At 28.2% G+C, this 23,518-nt stretch overlaps 1 protein-coding gene across 2 annotated transcripts in view; it reads right to left on the bottom strand.

Moving 5' to 3' along the window:
- The window catches only part of LOC105250573 (protein sprint), a 142,255-nt gene extending 129,110 nt beyond the window's left edge, over positions 1 to 13,145 (bottom strand). The window contains exons 1-2 of one of the 2 annotated variants that reach the window (XM_025406864.1): positions 12,863 to 13,145; positions 7,023 to 7,261 (exon numbers count right to left, since the gene is read on the bottom strand). In XM_025406864.1, the coding sequence (XP_025262649.1) occupies positions 7,023 to 7,103 (81 nt within the window). In that variant the 5' untranslated portion in view covers positions 7,104 to 7,261; positions 12,863 to 13,145. The remainder of the gene's footprint in view (positions 1 to 7,022; positions 7,262 to 12,862) is intronic. The other variant, XM_025406859.1, reaches the window with a different exon arrangement.
- Positions 13,146 to 23,518: the final 10,373 nt, after the last annotated feature.

Below are 23,518 nucleotides of genomic sequence, written 5' to 3'. Positions count from 1 at the left end.
ATCTCTATTGCGTGTGTGTATGGCTTGGAACGTAGTATGAAGACATCGATAGATGAAAGCCGGAAAGGGTGTAAGTAAAACGGATGCGACCCGGCGATGTGTCAAATAAATAAAGGCGTCTACTCACAAGCTAAAACCCACACGTGATTAGATACTTAAGTTATACGACTATTTGTGTCAATAAAATTTCATAAAACTGTGACAACTAAAAAGAAATAAATAAAAAAATGAAGAATTAAATATGTAATATGACAATGAATAAGAATTGAGAGAAAGGGAGAGAAAAGTGAAAATAAAATAAATGGAAAGAAAAATATATGGAGTAAAATGAAAAAATAAATATAATAAAAATAAATAGTAATGTATAATATAAATAAATGCTTTAAAACATATTGATATATTTTCTACGTTAAGAAAATAAAATAATAAGAAAAAAATAGAGTGAAATCAAAAATTAATATAATATGACATAAATAATATAATATGAATAAATATAAAAAAATGTTGATATATATTTTCTTTATCATCAAATGAATAAAATTATTTTAGATAGTAAATTGCAATGTACAGTACACATATAACTCTCTAAATTTTTTAATTGATTACTATTATTTCTAATTTTATTGTTAATATTTATTCTTTCCTCAGAATCAATTAATCTAATTTTTTTACTAAATAACTCATGTTTTGATACTAACAGTAGGATAACACCGATTGTCTCCTGTGCATTGTATTGTAATACGGCAACATTGGCGAGCTTAATGTATTATACGGTAATCTTACTAGGATTATGATATCAAGCCTCAACCTTTTCATTGCATATGATGACAGTCGTAACAAATAATTCATATGTTCCACAAAAGACAAAAAAATTGAAGAGAAAGAGAGAGAAAGGATGAAAAACTGTAGTATTTATTTAAAAATTATTAAATTATTTATTTATAGAAAGAGGAACTGCACCAAATTATTTTAATAAATTTATGTCTATATATTTTTTGATCAACTATCTATCAATTTATTTCATTAAATAATATTATATAACATTATATAATAATATATATCAATATTATATAATAATTATATAATAATTATATAATAATATATATAATATATATAATATTATATAATATATATAATATATAATATATATAATAATATTATATAATATATATAATATAATATATATAATATTATATAATAATATATATATCTATGATGATATTATAATTTTTTTAACATAAAAGAAAAAATAATATATAAGATATGAATGCGAGAATCATATAATGCAATTGCAAGCTCATCGTCAATGACGAATATAACCAATTCATATAAATAAAGTGACTGAATCCTCGGCGAAACATCCCGAAAAGGCAATCCAATGCATTACCAGAAAGCAAACGAAGAAGAAGATACGATCGCATCCACACGTATAAACATGTATCACTCACGATACGTAGTCATATATGTACATATATATATATATAAAACTGTCGAAATCCGTTGTGTGACGATACACTTGATTTGCATTTCTGATAGTGATCATCCAGCTTCCTTTGTAGTTCGAAAATATAATACGCGCGAGATGACATTTTTTCGAATGAACGAAGCATGTAGTTTCATTTTGTAGTTTCATTTTGTGATTACCTTATTGCACTCACCGTATCTAAGAGAAATACACATTTTCAAAACGCGGCTGGACGCAAAATAAGAAAGATCGCGAAAAACTTAATATTTTGCTTTAAAAAATATTAATCATTTTTTACATTGTATATTTTTTAGATTTTTATATATATTTTTATATATTTGCTGTAATATTTATTCTTTTTTTATTTGTATTTTTATAAACATATATTATAAATATATTTTAAAAAATTTTTTTAAATATATTTTTATAAATATATATATTTATAAAAATATATTTTTTATTTGTATTTTTATAAATATATATATATATATATATATATTATTTTTATAAATATATATATATATATAAATATATATATATATATTTATTTATTTATAATACAAATAAAAAAAGAATAAATATTACAAAAAGTATATAAAAATATATATAAAAATATACAATATAAAAAATGATCAATATTTTTTAAAGCAAAATATACATATATATATTTCTTAAGCAAAAAATAATTGTTCTTAAACAATTTCATAAATAATTTATATATAAATTAATTTCTCTCTACATTAAACTATTAATATTTATTATATTTGTTATATATGATAAATCATATATAATCTTTTCTTATTTATTTTCAATGTAGTTAAAGACATATTTAATAAATACAATTTAAAGTAAAAAAAAAATATTTCAAAATTCCTAACGAAGAGATCGGTGATTTCAAACGATTTATGGAAATTGTGCGAAATATTTAAAGATATTTCAAAACGTATCTCCAGCATTACCGATTCTTTGTTCGTTAGATTAAAAAAAGAAATTTAATTTTCAAAGAAGAAAATTTTTTAAAATCTTTTTTGAAATTATCTTCTCTTTTTTCACGTTATTTCAAGTAATTTTTATTGTTTCACCAAAGCACTTAGTCTCGATGCATCACAGAAGAGACATCATTGCCGCACACGAATTTCAAACTTCAATCACCAACTATTTATATCGTCTCGCGCAATATTAAAAAGTCGCGACTCGAAAGAGGAATACTCCGAGAAATTTCATTCGTCTACAAAGTCGGCAAAAAGAAAACAGAGATGATCCTCCCACACCTCGTCTCGCATCTGTTTGCCTTTAATCTCGCGCAGAATTCGAGTGACAAGGAGCAATCGTCTGGTGATATTTTCTGCGATTTAAATAACGAGTTTTACTTTCCCGCATATATCACTAGTAAAGAAACTCCGAGGTATTTGTATATCGATTATTATAGCAGAATTTTATATATTTATAATATACACACACTTATATATACTGTATTATACAATAATATATTAATTACTATATAGTATTAGTATAAAAGAATGATTGTTTATGTACCAAATGTTATAGAGTGCTGTGTTAATATATCATTACGACGCTATTTAATGCGCGTATCGTAGGTGACTGAACTTAAACATGAATGTGTAGACACTGTCTAGGAATCGATACTCGGCTGCTAGTAGTAACTGGTTCAATTGCTATAGCAACATCTAATCAAAACAGAAGACACGTAGTTAGAGCGTGGCATGTTAATCATATGAAAAGAGGAAGGTATTCATATTATAATAGTAAATTAAGAAGATAAAAGAAACATTTTTTATATAAAGTTTTATTTTTGAGAAAATTAATTTTTGAAATTGAGGAAAAACTAATATTACACATATTTATTGAACTTATTGAACTTTAATGAGATTTTTAATTATTTTATGAAAAATTACTTATACATATATATAGTTTTTTCGACTTCTCTTTCTCTCTCTCTCTCTCTCTCTCTCTCTTTCTCTCTCTCTCTCTCTTTCTCTTTCATATCTGAACTATTCTTTATATCTTATAATATTTTTTTGTACTAATAATATAAATCTATAATAATATAAATCTATAATATAAATCTATAATAAGGCGTTTTAGTATTACGCAACTGAGGAAAGTGATTCGGTTAAGAGGGAACGCGAGAAAGTGAATCTCGTTCCAATAAATCTCATCTTCAATCAACTTAAAACGATGTTAAATTATTTGAAAAGGCGCAGCACGCGCACTAAAAGTCGAAACCACCAAAATGTACGACGATACCTTTTTCAAATTATTTTTATCATGTAGAAGCGCGCCTTTAAATCGGCGACTTAAAGGGGACCAACCATCCCCCGAATTCCGCATATGATCAACATTTGTAAAAGTATTGCATTTGCGTTAAATCATCAAGGATGCCATCGTACAGTAAACTCTTCTTTCTTTACATGATGTTTTTGACAATATCAAAAATAATATATTGATTATGATTATCTAATGAAAATAAAATTAGAAATTGCACAAATTTTTAAATGTATTGCGAATAAGAAATATGTATAATGAAGTATAATTTATAACTCACGAAATAAATGAGTATAATTTATAAACTAACTTAAGGAATAACTATAGTCATTATAAAATTGATTAAGTAAAATTTACAAAAAAAGAAATATTATTAAAACAATTATTATATAATTGTAGTGACGGAAATTTCATTTGCTTTATTAAATGTGTAATAAATACATGCTGATTAAATATTTCTTCTTCGATATTTTTCTTAAAATACAAGTTGCCGATTGTGCATGTTTAATTAATAAAGCAAATTTTGCACGTTTGTATAAATATTATTTTTTTATGTTGAATCTATAGTTCTATTTTTGATGTAAAAATGACAACTTCCAATTCTTCCGATCTTTTAAAAAATGAAAGTTATATATATATATATATATAACTTTCATTTTTTAAGAGATATTTCCTCCACTTTAAAAACATCCACAATTATCCTCGAATATGAAGTGGACTGTCTGCGCGATTATGCCTAAGCACGACGAGGTCCGTTCCATCATCGCCATCTCCCTTGCCGACCCTCGTATTAGCAGCCACCCCATTGTCCCGACAGCTTAAAAACGTTTTAAACTCGGCGCGCGGATAAGAACAGATGGTCCTCGCCCAACTAAGCTACGTGCAAGTTAATGCTCTACTGAATATTCACGAGTAGTTTTGTAATATGTGACCTCCCAACTTTCATGTATCTAGCATATGTGTAGGAGTCTGCATGTGATAAGCCCATTTTAGATTATCCATTATTTGTTCCGTCTTGTGGTTTACTTGTGCCCATAATTTTATATGTTAAATAATATAATCGCGATCTTATTTTCAATCTCTCAATTTTAAAAAATGGATTTACATACATGCTGTTGTGTGTGTGTGTGTGTGTGTGTATGTGTGTGTGTGTGTGTGTGTGTGTGGTGTGGTGTGTTATAATATGTCGTCTGTTATAATATTTTTGCAATTAAAATACATTAAAAAATATATTTTTATCTCATTATGTGTAATTTTATATATGTGTGTATGTAAAGAAAGAAAATTCTTAATATATATACATATATATGTACATATATAAAAACAAATACAACACACTCTCTCTTTATTAAAGAAATAAAATTTATTTATATGTGGCTTCCTTCTCTCAAGAAAAAATTTAATTTTATTTAGTTATATATCACGAATGTGTTTAGATACGTTTTATATTATTAGTATTTAAATTTTTATTGTGTTTTCTATTTTCGCATGTGTTTTTAGCTAAATACTTCAATTTTCACCACAATTTTTCAAAAGCAAAATGGATTTTTACGAAGCAGTGCACTATACATTCGGACGATCTATCACGTTTTGAAAACTACCCAGGGACCGGAAATGAAAGGAAAATATCGCGAACATTAATTCTACAAAGATGCGATATCTCGCCCCCGATACATGACAAAATTTGCATTAAAGACAGGATTTCACCGACGGGCTTCCCCAGGTATCAGAGTGACACTTTACTTTCCGCCCCTGGAACATTTTAACCCCTTCCATCACTTTTCGTGTATCCTATGTATATTGTCATTTATATTTCCTCTATATTGTTCAATATTTATCTCGAAAATATTATTTAAAAAAGAGATATATTGTCACATTTTACGTTTATCATATTTTTAAAAAGATTATTGAGATAATTTATATTGTAAACATATACTATATATATATATATATATATATACAATAAATATATATATATATATATATATATATATATATACAAAATAAATTTATTCTTAATTATTTTTTAGACACTAATAAATTATGTTAACAAAATATTAATAAAATGTAATAAAAGTCTAGGAAAGGAAATCAATCTTAATAATATAATAATCAATGATCATGATCATGATCAAATGTCATTAGAAATTGAATCCTCTTTTCTAAAGTTTCATCAACATTTCTTCAAAAATTTAATTTACGAAAAGTATTGTCTTTTATATTTTCATATAATATCCTTATTTATTTTAAAAAACTTGATTTTAAATATTTATATTGATAAAATAATCTGCAATAATAATAAAACTCTTAAATTATTTAAAAGGTAACTTGCATTTATCTTTTCGGTTAAAAATATTTTTTTGGTCTCTCAAAATTTCTTCGATATCTTATACGCTGATATCTTTTCGTTTTCTTTTTTTAAATTTTTTTGTCATTTTTCTATTTGCGAAACATCACAACGTCGTGTGATTTTCACAATGGGAATGTTGAATTTTAAATTCTCGGCTCGTGTTCGAAGAAAAAAAATATAGAGAGATAAAAAATAGAAATAACGCACGCATAGGTAATCAAAGCGAAGTTTTTCCAGACTCGCCGAAAATTTCCGTGCGACAGCACTCGCTATTCCCTCGCCTCACTGTGATAAATGGCGTCAGTTTCTCTTGTGCGTCACGCAATTTCCTCTCTTGCAGCGGCAAAGGACACGCTTATTCGCATCCCAGCTTCCCGCGCGGATATTCACGTCGAGACACGTGCGAATTGCCGACTATAGGGTGTTCTAGAACCACCCAGGTGTCGAATCGATTTTTTCTCAAAAAATGTTTCGACGAGAATATATTTTTTTTCTCGCCAAGGAGAATTTTTCTCAAATAAAAATCAATATTTTATGCAAACAAAATTTGTGGTTTATAATAAAATAATTGAAAAATAAAATTTTAAAAAATTGAAATTTCAGAAAATGAAATAAAATATTGGGAAAGCAAATAGACAAAATTATATCTTCAATTAAGTTTAATTTATAATAAGAATTTATTAAGACATTACACACACACACACACACACACACACACACACACATACACATATATATGTACAATATATGTAATATTAGTATGTATAAGATTTTTTTAAATTATTATTAAATAAATCCTGCATATCTTCTTCAAAATATTTTTTCAATTATGAAAATTTAATTATAATATTTTCCATTATTGCAAATTATGACATATAGTGACTATTTTATATTATTGATTTATTGATTTATTATACTCACTAACAAATAACTGGACGCAGTGCTGCTAGTGGATTCTCTTTTTCTCTGGGATCCAAAGTCTCTTTGAATTAGCGACGTCATCTTTCTCTTAGTTTATGATCACACAATAAATTTCACAATACACATTTATCGAATTCAAATATTAAATCAAATAAAATATTAACATCACAGGTTTTAAAAATAAAATAAACTAAAACACCTCACTTTTCACATGTACGTCATTTATCAACGATCTGCATCTGTAACAAAAAAGAAGCAATACAATAATTAAATGCACAAAATTAAGAAATTTTTTTAAAATTTTATCAAAATATAAAAGAGAAATAACATGAGTAAAATAATGCATATACAGGGTTGGGCAAAAGTCCGGAAACGGTCAAATATCTCGAAAAGGATCAACTATAGCGAAAAATTGTAAATAGCAAAGTTGTAGGGCTTAAAAAAATGTACCTAATGATGACTAAAAATTTTACTTTGAGTGGAGGACGAAGATCATATAAAAGTCAAATTGAATTTTTTAAATGGAACTGCCTACTTTTTATTGCATATTCTTATAGCTTATCTCGAGACTTTTCCAAAACACTACAGACAAATGTTTTTTCATTAAGTACTTTTTGAGTTATAAGGCTTCAAAGTTTGCAGTACTTCGATATAAAATGCAAAATATCTCGTAAAATATTTAGTTTTCGGTAGTCTTACCCTAATACTTTTATGCACAGGATAATGAGACAAAACTATTGGTGCAAAGAAAACGCATGATTGTTTATAACAAAAAGTGCATTGCAAATTACACATTTTTTATCATAAACAATCATATGTTTTCTTTGCACCAATAGTTTTGTCTCATTATCCTGTGCATAAAAGTATTAGGGTAAGACTACCGAAAACTAAATATTTTACGAGATATTTTGCATTTTATATCGAAGTACTGCAAACTTTGAAGCCTTATAACTCAAAAAGTACTTAATGAAAAAACATTTGTCTGTAGTGTTTTGGAAAGGTCTCAAGATAAGCTATAAGAATATGCAATAAAAAGTAGGCAGTTCCATTTAAAAAATTCAATTTGACTTTTATATGATCTTCGTCCTCCACTCAAAGTAAAATTTTTAGTCATCATTAGGTACATTTTTTTAAGCCCTACAACTTTGCTATTTACAATTTTTCGCTATAGTTGATCCTTTTCGAGATATTTGACCGTTTCCGGACTTTTGCCCAACCCTGTATACATATAATATTTTGATTTATGTATAATATTTGAAAATTTGCGGCATTGGACTACTAAAAGTATTATATTATATTATAATATATTATATCATTATATATGTAATTATATTACATAATACGAAATTTTATATATACATATATATATATATATATATATATATATATTTATATGTATACATATGTGCATACGTGCATACATATATATATATATATATATATATATATATATATGTATACATTTTTTAAAAGTTATTTAATAAAGTTGTAAATGTTAAATTTATTAATAATATAAACACTTTTAAATTATAAATCTCAGTTTAGTTAAAAAAATATATCTAGTAAGATCTGTAGATGTAAATAGCAAAACATTTTTAGGAAAACATTTTTGTTAATGCAGTAGTTATGCACAAGGAGATTTATCCCATCCCATGGAATTATTTGGCTTTTCTTCCGCCATGATTTTCATAACGCGCAAGGGAACGTAAATAGCTAGCATCATGACTTATTCACGAATTATTCCCGTTTGTTTCCTTTTCTCATCGCATCGCGCTGTCCCTGCGAATTCTTTTCGAGTTTATTGTGCTCTTCAAAAAGGTCGCGGCCTTGACAACTCCCATGGCATAATTTCGAACTTGACTTCCTCCAAGAAATGTTTGCCACAAGTTTTTACACTTCCTTGAATTAATGCGTACATACAAAAGAACATCGGCAAATAAAAACAATTGCATAAAGAAATAAAAAAATCAAAATTCTTAATAATTTAAAAAATTTTTTAGCTAATATATAATAATTGAATTATAAAATATTAATATCATATCAAAAGTATTTTAAAACATGAAAATTCCTATTAGTAAAAAAAAAAGATTTTAATTTATTTGTATTTACAAATAAAAGTTAATATTTATAACTATGACTATTATTATATATTGATCGCATGCAATTAAATTAATTAATTAAATTAAACCCATAAAACTCAACTAAACTCAATTAAAATTAATCTTTTCATTGTTGATATGCAAGATATCGCCGATTAAATTTAATTAACCGTTTGGAAATTTAATATGAACCCACTATGAGAAATTATTGAGTCATCTATTTCACATTCTCGTCAACATAAAAGGTGAGTGAAATAGGATGTGTATCAGGATTACACTTGCTTGTTATTAATTTTAAAAATGTACTTATCTTCTCATCGAAGAAAATATCTATATAAATAAAGGGTTATTTTTACAAGATTCACGAACGATTTTACTTTCGCAAAATTTGTACCTTTAAGGGCATTCAATTCCGTCGAAGAAAAAGTCAACGAGCGAATTATCGCGAGTAGATAACGGTGCAATTATATCTCAGCATATTATTACACAAGACAATAACTTCCGCTTCCGTTCCTTTCCTTTTTTTCAGCGAATTAAATGTAAATATCGTGAGATCGTTAACGAAATATTAGCAAAATATATAAGCTAAATATTCGTTGGCAACTCGCTAAATGTAAAAATACTCTTGACCGTCCGACGTCATCGTTAAGGATCGTTCGAACGATTTCGCGAGCGAATCAATCTTAATCGAGACTAATCAGCGCATTGCACCGCCACATGCGTCTGTCAAGAGCAGCTGCAAGCATTTCAAGAGAGTAATATACAGAGAATTATACTACATACGCCCGTCTTTTTACATACATATATTTTATGTTCGTTGTATTTGATATTTTAATACTCTTAGATTTAAAAATTTATTAATTTGTTGGAAATTTATAAAATAATAAAAATAAAAGAAATATTATCCTAAACAATTGCATGTATGACATAGACCCTTTAAAAATATTTCGAGAATAACGGATTTTGAAAAACAAATGTTTTGGATAAAAAAATGCAATTTATATTATACATTTATTTTATTAAATTATTTAAACTTTTTAATAAGATAATTTATTTTATTAAATTATTAAAAACTTTCAATAACTTTTTTAATAACTTTTTATTTTTATATGTCTTCTGAAAATACTTTGAGCGCAACAGATTTTAAAAAATAAATGTCTTACAATTATAGATAAAAACAAATACAATATATTTTGTACATTTATTTTATTAAATTATTAAACTTTTAATTAGATAAAAGTTTAATTATTAAACTTTTAATAAGATAAAAATATACAAAATTATATTTTTTCTGTGTTTGCAACTTTGATATTTGTAGCAGTTTTGCAGAAGAAATTCTGCATATTAATTGCGCTGTATAGCAACAGGTGGCAACAGCAACCGCAACAAAGAATATTTCCTACAAAGCATATATGTATATAATGCTACAAATGGAATTGCATAAGTATACACGTCCCTACATATACAAAAGAAAAATAGAATTCCCCTAATCTCACGTCCGTCAATTCCATTAAGTACCAATCAAGCACCATTCAGCAATTCTTATTAATTAACTTTCAAGAAAATTTGAAAAAGAAGGATATTTTAATCAGATACAAATTTTTTTACGTAAATTGTAATACATATACACATTAATTGATTGAAAAGTTTGAATTAATTAATTTAATTAATAAATTATTTTTTATTTTATTTTATCTTTTTTATTATGTATAAGTATATGTATAAAGTAGGTTCTAGAAAAAAATTCACATATATGAAAAAATAATGAAATATGCACACAAAATATAATAATATATAAATATTCATTTTATTGTTAATATCACAATTATAAATTTTTAAAATATTTTTTTAATAATTTGCATATAAATAAATAAACATATATATATATATATTTTTTTTTTTATAATTTATGTATATGTACATATAAATACAGTATTAGTATTTATGTATATATAATTAATTACATTAATTAATATTTATTACTTAGATTCAAAAAACGTACATCACAATTCTTGGAAGTTCCAGAGGAATTGTTATTAGAATTTTACACCATAACGAAGATCAGACATTCCATATATAATAAATTCTACCGTATGATTATACGGCGGATTCAAGTCTCTAAAAGGTAGGCGAACGGTATTGTTCTTCATTTCCTCGACTGCGTTTCTCTCACGCCTATATATCCGATTGTCATACCGAATGTGAGAACAAGGAAAAAAGAAAAAAAAAAAGAAAAAAATGACATTTTTTCTTCTTCCTCTTATTTTAGGAATAATACTGATTAAGTACCGGTTAGTCGAATTCGGGAGCAAGAAATTCACGAATTCATACGAATAGATCGCGAACGTGAGGAAGGTGCATTCCTAAGAGGCGCCTACCGTAGTTCCTGTTCTGTGAATGTAAGAAAAGGCCCCCCGAGTTCAAGGCAGGTGAAGGTAGACAGTTAATGCCTTCGAATTTATGAGGGGAATATCCGAATGAAAAACCGAATCACACTGTTCGTTCGAAACTCGAGCGGACACGCGCGTATGAATGCTAGCGCCCGAAATGTGGTTTGATTCATTTGATTTAAAAATTACAAGTGACTATACTATAACAAAAGCACAGTATTCCAAAACTTGCAAAATTTATTCCTTATTATAATATAAAATTGTTTATTTTTCTTATAATTTTAATGTACGTATAATTATCCTATTATACCTCGTTTTACTTGTTAAACTAGAAGTTTTTTAAAGAAATTAATTTATTTTTATTTATTTTTCTTGAAAAAGAAAAACTTCTTCGATAGACAAATAAATATACATTCTTTTTCAATATTAATTTGATATTAATTGTAAATAATGACAAAAAAAAGCAAAATATTTTTGAAATTAAATAAAATAGGTTTATTCTATTTTTTATATTTTTCTTCATTAAAGGGATTTCATCTTGTTTTTGTCCTTTTCTTTTTCTTAAATTTATTTTTTTTTTTTATGTAAGATTTTTTTCATGTTATTTTATGTTTCTTTTTTTTACAATTTTATAACTTCAATAAATATTTTCAATTTTAATCTTCATATATGTATATTATTACGATGCAAATAAATTTAATTAACGTATAGACTGGAGCATGATTGGAGCTATTTTCATCATGCTCAATGGCACTTAATTAATAATGCACGTGTGTTTGCCGCTCGTTTGATTACGAAAGAAACGATGTTTGTGGTATAGGCTACTTGCATAATAATTAATGACATCATGCACGAGAGAATAATCACTTGTGAGAGGTGTTTATTCGCGTGCCTGTTGTAGAGGAATAAATTATGGAGATTCTAAATCGATGCAATAACCTTTAAATACGGAAGATTCAGTAAAGAGAATAATTTATCGCTATTTTATTTTTCAATTTAATTCTCACGATTAAAATGTATCATTAAATTATATGTTTAAATTAATTATATATTATATCTAAAACAAAAGAGATATGATTAAATAAATATATTGAATTTAGTTGATTCTATTGAATTTAGTTCCCTATAATAAAAACTTAAAATTTTCTTTTCTATTGATTATATTACATATATGTTAAGATCGATTTTTCTTAGAAAACATTTTCCATTAATTAAAGGAAGCATGCAAAGCTAGAAAAAATTGAAAATTAGTGATAAATTATAAAAAAATACATCCTATTGAGAATCACTTCTATCAATTCACTAATTAATTAAAATACATGTATACATATATTGCATGTATATATATTACCTAACACACAGCACATATACACAGCACCTGTACACAGCACCTGTAATTGCGTGTTCTTCCGTTCTTTTTTCATTTTATCACTTATAGGACTCGTGTCAACCGAGAAAAGAAATTCAATTTGCTCGGACGATCGAAATCATTTTCGTCGCAATTAATAACAATCGATTGTGACTCTGAAAAATTTTAAACATCGCGACGTTCGAGTTAGGAGGACGATTATTTTTAGTAGCGCGGACTTTGACAGGAAGAGGCGACGACGAGAGCACGTAGGGTCTCGGGTACCACTAGTCCCAGCATTAACGCCATCAGCACCATCAACCGCCTCCAACCACCACCACCACCATCATCACCATCACTGCCATTGAGCTGCGTTGCTCTTAGCTGACAACGACCTCAGATGCGTCGACAACTTCTATGTGTGTGAACGGATTCTTATATTGTAAATGTAACGTATACAAGGTGGTCTCAAAGCGACCGCGTATCGTGATTTTTTTCAAGAACAGCTTACAATAGAGAAAAATGGTTCAAGGAAAAAATGAATGAAGTAACAATAAAAACAATTCTTTCTATGACTCATTGAATATAACAATGCACTGAATACAATACACCAGAAAAATGCGACTGCACTTTTTTTTAACGAATTATTCGATTGAACAAATCGATTCTTTTAAATAAACTGCGTAATAAAAGTGTAAAGATAAATAGCGAGTGAAAAAAACGAAGGCAAGAGATATTTCAAATTTTATTTCTCTTAAAGAAATATTAAAAATTATTTTAAATTTGTCAAACGTTATAAGATATAAGCAAACAAAGCTGTTAACAATTATTTCATAGGCAAAGTTCTGTTTCCCCACTAATTAAAACGTATTAATTAATAAAAAAAGATTAAAACGTATTAATTAATAAAAAAAGGAAATAATTTATTTTATACATTTTTTAGAGAAATATTTTTATATTTCTCTTTATCACTCTGTCGAGAATGATGTTAATAAATCATCTCCAAAATAAAGACAACTAAAATATACAACTGTTTTGTGATTAACATGAAACGCATCTGTATTAATAGCAAAATAATTCATTGTTATCAATTTCTTATATAAGCGCGCAGCCATTCTTCATTATATAGTTAAACGCCGTTTCATTTCCGCTCGCAGTTCGTTATTATCATACGCTAATCGAGGTTTCCTTTCAGAATGCATTTACACGGAGATAAACACTTTATTGACGCAATCATTTAATTAATATATTACTGTTAATATATTAATATTTGACAATATATAATACACGGTAAAAAACATCTTTCTGTTAAAATTTTCTCGTGTAAAAATTTTTATGTTAAATTTTTAATATACTCTTATGTTAATGTAACATATTATCGTTGCGTTATTTTAACACTTCTGCGTTGAGTTAATATTCACCTAAGAGTTAAAATAACACAATTAATATGTAAATGCATGAATTTTTGATGAAATATGTTATATGATAAAATAAATAGGTAAGTTATGTTATTTTTCTCTCTATAACAGTTTACATATGTTAGATCGACATATCTCTTCTGTTATTTCTGTTATTATCATAAAAATGTAAGAATAACATTTTCTTTTAATTAAATTTAACATTATAAATATGTTAATTTAACATAAACTTTATTTCCAGATAAAGTTTAAGTGTTACACTTTTGTGTTAATTTTTAAACATATTACTTGTGTTATTTATTTATATACTTGCCTTCTGTTATTTATTTACATACCTGCCTTCTGTTAAATTAACATTAAAATTAGAGTGGATAAATTGGGACATGTAAAATATGTTAAATTTAACACAAAATTTTTTACTGCGTACATTTCATTAATACATTAAAGTCATTAATTAATTCTAACTTCAAATAAATTTATATATTTTGATCATTTTATTTTTAGAAATTATAAGAAAAAGAAGAAAATAATAATATTCATTTCAATTAATAAAATATTATTGTTATTATTATTAATTATTATCATTAATAATTAATTAATTAATTAATAATTTATTGACTAATTAGTCTCTTTTAAAGAAAATTATTTATACGTGTTGTTTTTTGCACTTTGATTTTAATAGCTTTTTATTTGCGTATATTAATAATCAAATACATTCACATATTAATAAATCGAAAATTATCCAATAAAATAGTAAATAATATATTACAGTTATCGTACTATATCAATGATAAATATAATGTATATATAATGTATATACACATATAATGTGTGTATATGTTAAGCATGAATTTTAAAAATACCGAAAGTATAAAAATATGAATATAGGATTTAAAAAACTTTGTGATAACTATGATTTAGAAAACATGATAAATCAAATCACATCAAATAAATATAAAATGTTCTACAATAATTTATTTAAAAAATAAATAAATTAGAATAAAATCGCATTGTGAAATCAATTAATCATGATATAAATTGTTTCAAAGACATAAGTTGCTTCAAAAATTATGTGAATTATAACTGATTTTTCAAATGTTTGTACAAAATAAGAAAAATAAGTTATTTTTTTGCTTCCGTATTTCTTATTTCTTATTTATTTTATATTTTTGCTATTAAATGTAATTTTATATTTAATAATAAAAAATTGATGAAAAATATGACTTAGGAAAGTGATACGCATAAAACAATTCTCTTCTACGCACGTACACGCACACGCACGCGCGCGCACACACACACACACACATATACATAAAATTTTATTTATATAAATATATATTGAATTTTACATCTTACGTATATAATGAACTGATCATTTTCATTTATTCACTGGACATTTATTTGTCCGACTTACAAAATCAATTTAATATCTGAAATCTGAAGTTGCTCCACTAAAAAACTTGTATCAGAAATTAAATTGAAGCAAAATATTTTATAAAAATATTTGCAAATCAAATTATATAAAATTATATCAAGTATAATACTCAAGCAAGAATTCTAATATAATTTTGCATAATTCGATATGGAGTTATAAATATCTTGATATAACAATATAAAATAACATATAAATGATAGTATAAATAGATCTTAATATATATAATTATATGTAATTATATTTAAATTTATATATTTGTGTATAATTATCTATAAACTTTTTTTCCCGGGTTTTCATACAGATATAGTTTTTAGATGAAGATAGGGTCTATAAATCCATATAAATCGCGCCGGATCGTATGTAACCACATATACTACTAGCAGCGCAGTTCATCTAACAAATGGCGCTGATTAAGTAAATTTCATTTAATAATTTGTTAAAAAGAAAATTACTTTAACGTTCTGAAAAAAAGAAATTTAAACATAATTATATATATATATATATATATATATATATATATATATATATATATATGTATATTTCTTTTCTTTCTTATACAACTTGTATAACTGTTATACTTATATATATATTTTCCTAAATGTATATATGTATATATATATATATATATATATATATATATATATAGGAAAATAAGAAGAATAATGGAAAAATAATTTAAAAATAATTTTGGAAAAAGTAAAATTGCAATTCTTATTTTTATTATACGGGAATAGAGATATAAGAGAAAAAAATATGTATAAACATGTATTTAATATATAATTATATATATTTATATTTGATTATACATAAACTTTTTTTCGAATTTAACAATTAATGACAATTTACTCTATATATTATTTACTCTTTATATTGAGAATATAACGTGACATTCACGATGTACTGATTGTAAAATCAACGAAGTATTCTTTTTGTTATGATTATTCATTTATGCATCGTTAAAATCACATAATCAATCGATAAAGATCGTCGAAAGTAAATACACATTATATCTTGATAGCAAATTATTTCTACAAAGCAGCACAGCATTTGTAATTTGTTTATCACTTCCCTACGCTTCGAATCCCGGAAACGCGCACATAATTGTGCGGATGGAAAATCGACAAAGCGAGATATATGTTGAAATCATCGTTGATTTCTCATTTCCGGTCGCGAGAACAAAAGAAAAAAACAGAGTTGTATCATTCTGCGTACTTTAAGCTCAAAATAAAATGAAGTCTATAATAAATAAATAAAGTTTTATCGACACAAGTCCATATTATTTCTGAACTATATATATATATATATATATATATATATATATATATATATATATATGCATATAAAGAAATTGATTAATTCATAAACATATGTACATATAGAAGAAAGAGACCAATATATTTTTCCTTAATTAATTATTTATTTTAAGACGTGTATACATTTGCGTCTTTCGCATTCGCCCCACACACATACGTGTACCATATAATATAATTATAAAATAATCGTAAATTTTTAAATTATGAAATAATCGTAAATTTAAAATTAAACAAAAAAAGTTTATGTTCAATTTTGTTCATATTTGATTGAATTGAATATTTCACAATAGACGCATATATAGGGTGTAATTGAAAAAGTCCCCACGGAGCAAATTATTCCTGATTAAAAATTGAATCAAAAAGTCCTGAACCATTTTTTTTCTATAATAAGCCTTCTATAGTCTCCTTGTCGAAATTCTCTTTAAGGAAACGCTTTTGACGGAAGAAATATGATTTTTAATACAAAATAAAGTTTTTCGCATTATTACGACGCGCAAGGAATCTGTTAATTTCCTATACATTATTTAAGGAATATAAGTTTGGTGATTTTTACTTAAAAGTCGATTATGTTTAAAAAAAAGCACTCCAGCTGTGTAAGGAACAATTTTGCGTAAGAAAGAGAAAAAGAGAGACAATTCTATCCATATCTTTCTATATATTTCAACTTTAATTAAAACATTTTATAAAATTAAGCATTTGCAATAAAAACAGTTATACATAAAAACAGAACAGGTGAAATTTCCAATTTCAGATGTCATTTTATTGATCCACTATGTTTAATAATTGCTCGATTGTAATTGAACTATATTTATGTGATTTTACATTTGCCGTTGTCAAATATTATATTTATTATTCTCATTTATGAAATAATATTTATATTTATTATTATACAATCACAAAAAAATTGTTTTTTATTAATATATTGCTTTATAAAATTTAAATAAAGCCTTATTCTTTTTACTACCTAAGAATTATTAATATTTTCTCCTTGAAATCTAAACGTTAAAATCATTATTTCTTAATATTCTGCAACATAATTTTAGATCATCATAATTTTTTTAATAGCATAGTACAAAATTAGTATTAATTTGAGTCAAAAATGAAGGAAAGCATTAACTTCTCGCGAATTAATGTCTTTTCTTACTTTGATTTTTTTTAATTTTTGACTACTTTCAATGAGATTTATCAAAAAAAGGGAGAATGAAAAGACGGGGGAGAAAAAAGAAAGAAAGAGAGACAAAGAGGACATTTTCGAAGGAACTAGGAAAAGTTAAATTTGCGGCTTTTCCAATGAAATTCAAATTTGCCTAAAATGAAACAAGGGCTAATTGATGTCGGATGGGTCAAGTTTCCTGGTTTCCTGGTTTAATTAAAAGCTAATTAGCATTACAAAAGACCGGCCGGAGTTGGACACACAATTAATTCGGCATGACATCACACTTCGCCAAATTTTCATTCGTCAGTGCTTTGATCGTTCGTGATATCTATTAATTTACATTTCTTATAGACATTTCCAAAATTTTTTCTTCCATCTCTTTCTCTCTCTTTCTCTCTCTCTTTCTCTCTCTCTCTCTGTTTTCATATACTTTACAATATCTTTTTCCATAGTAATATTTTTATATAATCTATATCTATTCCTTATAATATATATTCTTCAGCAGCAATATAATTTAAATGCAATTAAAGCACAAAGAGCTGTATTAATAGTTCTGTATTCATTGATAATTTAAGTATTTATTTTTTTTTATAATTTCTTTCTTTTGCTCCGGTCACTGTTTTGTAAAAATCTATTGTGTTTATAAATCTATTAAAATGTTCCAGAAATTTAATTAATTCTTTAAATAAAAAGAAATTATATATTTATAATACGTATTAATATCAGGCCGTTCTTAATTTGTATTAATCTCATAAATTCACATAAATTAGTTTTAAATATAATTTTTTGTGATTATCGTTTTTTATAAGAAGTGCTTCCGCTTGCACACACCATGTATCATAGTTATCTTTATTAAGTGTATTTATTCTCGTCGTGTTTCCTATGTGAGAAGCCATTCTCGTAATTTTACAAGATGCACATAACTTCAGTATTATATATTTTATTATATTATAACGATGCGTCCGCGCCTCGTTATAATCCTAGTTGTCGTTTTTCAATAAATATATTATTTATTTCTGTATTCGCTTGTCTAATCGTATCCGCTATATACCTGTTATCTCGCTCGCAACCATGCATGCTCGCACGCTCTCTCGCTCGCACGCTCGCTTTCTCGCTTGCTCTCACCGATTTGCGCTTGCTGTCTCGCTCTCTCTCGCTCTGTCCAAATATTCCCAAATTTTCGCAGTCGTGCCCCCCTGAGTCCTGGTACCTGCGTCGCCAGGTAGGAGATCTCCGGCCGGATATAAAAGCCGGCACGATCAGTGCATCGAGGCCAGATCCTGACCAGATCTCGCCCGGGCCGAGATGCTCCTCGGCTCGACCGGGTGCTCCCCGGTGTCGGTCATCCCATCCCAGTCGAGGCGTTCCTCGATCTGCCGGGTGTCTCCGGCTTCCTGAAATTGCTCCAGGTCGAGGCGTTCCTCGATCCGCCGGGTGTCTCCGGCTTCCTGAAACCGCTCCAGGTCGAGGTGCTCCTCGATCCGCCGGGTGTCTCCGGCTTCCTGAAACCGCTCCAGGTCGAGGTGTCTCTCGACTCCCGTCGAGTGACTCCGGCTCCCGTACCCGGTCGAGATGTTTCTCGATTTACCGGGTGTCTCCGGCTTCCTGAAGCCGATCCTGGTCGAGGTGTCTCTCGACTCCCGCCGGACAACTCCGGCTCCTGTCCCAGTCCCGGTCGAGGCGTTCCTCGATCCACCGGGTGTCTCCGGTTTTCCGGCTCCAGTCCGAGACGACTTGTCGTCCGATCCATCGGGTAACTCCGGGTTTTCCTGTACGCAGTCTTAGTCGAGGCAAACGCCTGACTGCACGGGGTGTCGCCGGCAATTCTGCGCCGTACTGACAAACCAGCCTCGTCGACGATACAACTCTAGACTTAGGTTCCGTGTCCGTCCCGAATACTCATCTCGTTTTTCGTAGATTTAGTCCGCGTTTCCGTGATCGTCCGATATTAGTTTTTCTCGTGCGCCCGTTGTATATTTCTTACCCGCGCAAGACCTACCGTTCCGATTTGTACACCGGATATTATTTTTCCTAGTTAATTACAAACATGCCGACATTTATACTTTAGTATATACACTGCAACATTTAAACATTAGCATACACACCGACATTTATACTTCCACATACACACCTACATACCTTGTACATAATTCATTCATTCAATAAACACACATCTAGTTTTAAGAACAATGTTCGCACAAGCTGATTTATTTCTCCCTCTCGAATCCTGGCTATCCGACGAGCCGTTCCGGAGCGTCGAGAAAGGACCGTTTCAATAATCACTTACTTATTTGCTTTCACAAGGCTTTAAGTCCTGGGCCCACCTATTAGGGCTTTTCGATAAAATAAGATGTGAATAGATTCGTAAAAGCAGATTTATTAAGAACGGTTAACAAAACGTGATGTTTCTTATGCAAGCCATTTGAGTAGCTTACGCGAACTAACAAACGATAACGGAAGTCGTGATAGTAGCGCCATCATGTCAGGAAGCGCGGATTGCAAAATGAACTAAATAACTAAATTAAAAGATTAATACCAACCTCCTCTCAATACGCGCTTTAACAAACATATAGTCGTAAAAATAGAAATAGTTAGACATCAATGTTCTTTATACCTATAGTATCAATACAAAAATAATGTTTTGTTTTAACAAGAGGTTTAGTAAGTACATCAGCGGGCATTTGTGCGAAAGACATGTAGTTTAAAATAAAGTTAGATCGCTTTATAGCATCTCTAACAAAATGAAATCTTATATTAATATGTTTTGTTCTAGGATGTACTACATGACTTTGCTAGATGTTGAGCTCCTATATTATCATTATAAATTGATAGCTTTGTAAACTTATCTAATCCTATTTCTTTAAAAAATTCTCAAATATATATCCCATCCTTGGTAGCCTCAGTAAGAGCCATATATTCGGCTTCGGTAGATGAAAGAGCAACCATGCGCTGTTTTTGTGATTTCCAACTAATGGGGCCTCCGGATAAAGTTATTACATAGCCTGAATATGACCTTCTATTCATTTTGCATTTTCCCCAGTCAACGTCAACGTACAATTGAACAAGATCTCCAGATTTCCTAAAAACTATACCATAATTAACAGTACCTTTTAAATATCTAAGAACTCTCTTAGCCGCTGCATAATGAATTGTCGTGTTACAGTCATTAAGTTGAGAGAAAACGCTAACAGCATGGGCAATATCGAGTCTCGTTGTTACTGCAAGATACATTAATGCGCCCACTAACTCCCTGTAAGGCCTCCTTTTGTCCCTCTCATTAGTATTTGCTTTATTAAGGATAGTGTCTTTGTCCATAGGTGTAGCTATTGGATTACAATTTTCCATTCCATATCTCTTTAATAAGTCCAAGATGTATCTTCTTTGAGATAGAATAATTCTTCCTTGTTCTTGTTGTATCTCTATTCCTAAACAATAATTAGCCTTTCCTAAGTCCTTCATGTCAAACGTCTTAGATAATTCCATCTTGATGCTTTTAATCCAATTCGGATCGGTAGATGTAATTAACATATCATCCACATATATAATCATATATAATCATATATATGTATAATCATATATAAGATGTGACTTCCCCTTCTGCCACGATACACACATCATGGATCAGAAATAGTAGGCTCGAGATTTAATTCCTTTAATTTCTTGCTTAGTCTCTCATGCCACTGTCTCCCAGCTTGTTTAAGTTCATAAATGGCCCTTTTTAAATAACATTACTGTTATTCAAATCCTTAATTAACTCCTTGGCGATAGCTCGTATTTGTTTCTTTTCGTCTCGATCATTTATTAACTCTTTTAAACAATCTTCTAGTAGAGTAAGTTTCTCCATATATATATCTTCCTGAAGATATCCATATAAATAGGCACCTGTTATATCTATTTGTTCAATTGGCATATTTAACTCAACCGCTGTTGCTATTATCAGACGAATAGATTCTAGTCGTGCCACCGATGAAAAGATATCTATAAAATCCACACCAGGCCGTTGAGCGAAACCCTTTGCTACCATTCGTGCTTTTCGCTTTTCAAGACTGCCGTCAGACTTAAATTTGTTTGTTAAAACAACTCGGCAACCAATCACCTTTCCACCTGTGGGACGCTCAACAATTTCAAATGTATTGTTTTTTATTAAATTCTTTATCTCAGATTTAATTGCTTGTCTCCATTCCTTATGACCGTCTCCATTCATTGCCTCATCTATGGATATCTCTGTCATATTTGCTGCTTGCATAATTAAATTTGCTTCATGATCCATATTACCCTCGGATTCATCTTTATTATTATTATTAAGATTTAATTGTGTCTCTTCTGCATCCTCTTCTTCAGCACCCTTTTCTGGATTACAATTGTCAGTAATAGGAGTTATTTGATGATGAAACAATTTTTTGGGATGATCTCTTTTTCCAGTTCGTAATATTTTTGGTCTTCCTCGAGTTCAACATAGATCTTCACATACTTGCTCATTAATTTCTTTCAGTTCTTATCTTTCGTTATTAGAAACATCTAGATGAACTTCATCCAATGATTTCGTATCCTTTTCGTTCGATATATAAATGAATGTTTTATTAGGCGTTAATTCTTTATTAGTATCATCATATTGATGATCTTTATTGATATTTTTATAACAGAAATTTTCTAATACCTTAACATCTCGGGATACAACGACTCTTTTTTCACTTGGATCCATACCCGATAGGCTTTGGACTTATCTGAATAGCCAATAAATATACCAGTTTTCGATCTTGAATCAAATTTCTTCTTACGTGGATCTTTGTTCAAAATATATGCTTTTATTCCAAAAGTTCACAAATGCTTCAAACTCGGTACTCTGTTTGTCCATATTTCAAATGAAGTTTTTCCATTTAAGCTCTTTGTCGGACATCTATTTCTCAAATAATTAGCAGTTGACACAGCTTCTGCCCAAAATCCTGTAGACAAATTAGCTTGCAAAAGCATGGCCATTTCTATAATAGTACGGTTCTTCCGTTCAGCTATACCATTTTGTTCTGGTGTATGAGGTACGGTAAGACGTCTTTGAATTCCTTCATCCTTTAAAAATGTGTCAAATCTTTCATTACAGTATTCGCGTCCGTTGTCGGTTTGCAAATATTTTATTTTTTGACAGGTACTTTTCTCTACATAATTTTTGAAATCTTTAAATGCTTGGAAAACTTCATCCTTCCGTTTTAAAAAGTAGATTTCAGTCGCAAATAATCGTAAAAGATATCATATATTTAGATCCTCCAAATGATTCAATACTCATAGGACCACATACATCCGAATGGATAATTTCTAACAGATTTGAACATCTCTGTCTGACAT

Source organism: Camponotus floridanus, unplaced genomic scaffold, assembly GCF_003227725.1.
Source record: "Camponotus floridanus strain SB8 unplaced genomic scaffold, Cflo_v7.5 scaffold159, whole genome shotgun sequence".
In the NCBI taxonomy this organism is placed as follows: domain Eukaryota; kingdom Metazoa; phylum Arthropoda; class Insecta; order Hymenoptera; family Formicidae; genus Camponotus; species Camponotus floridanus.
This window is presented reverse-complemented; position numbering and strand designations above follow the sequence as displayed.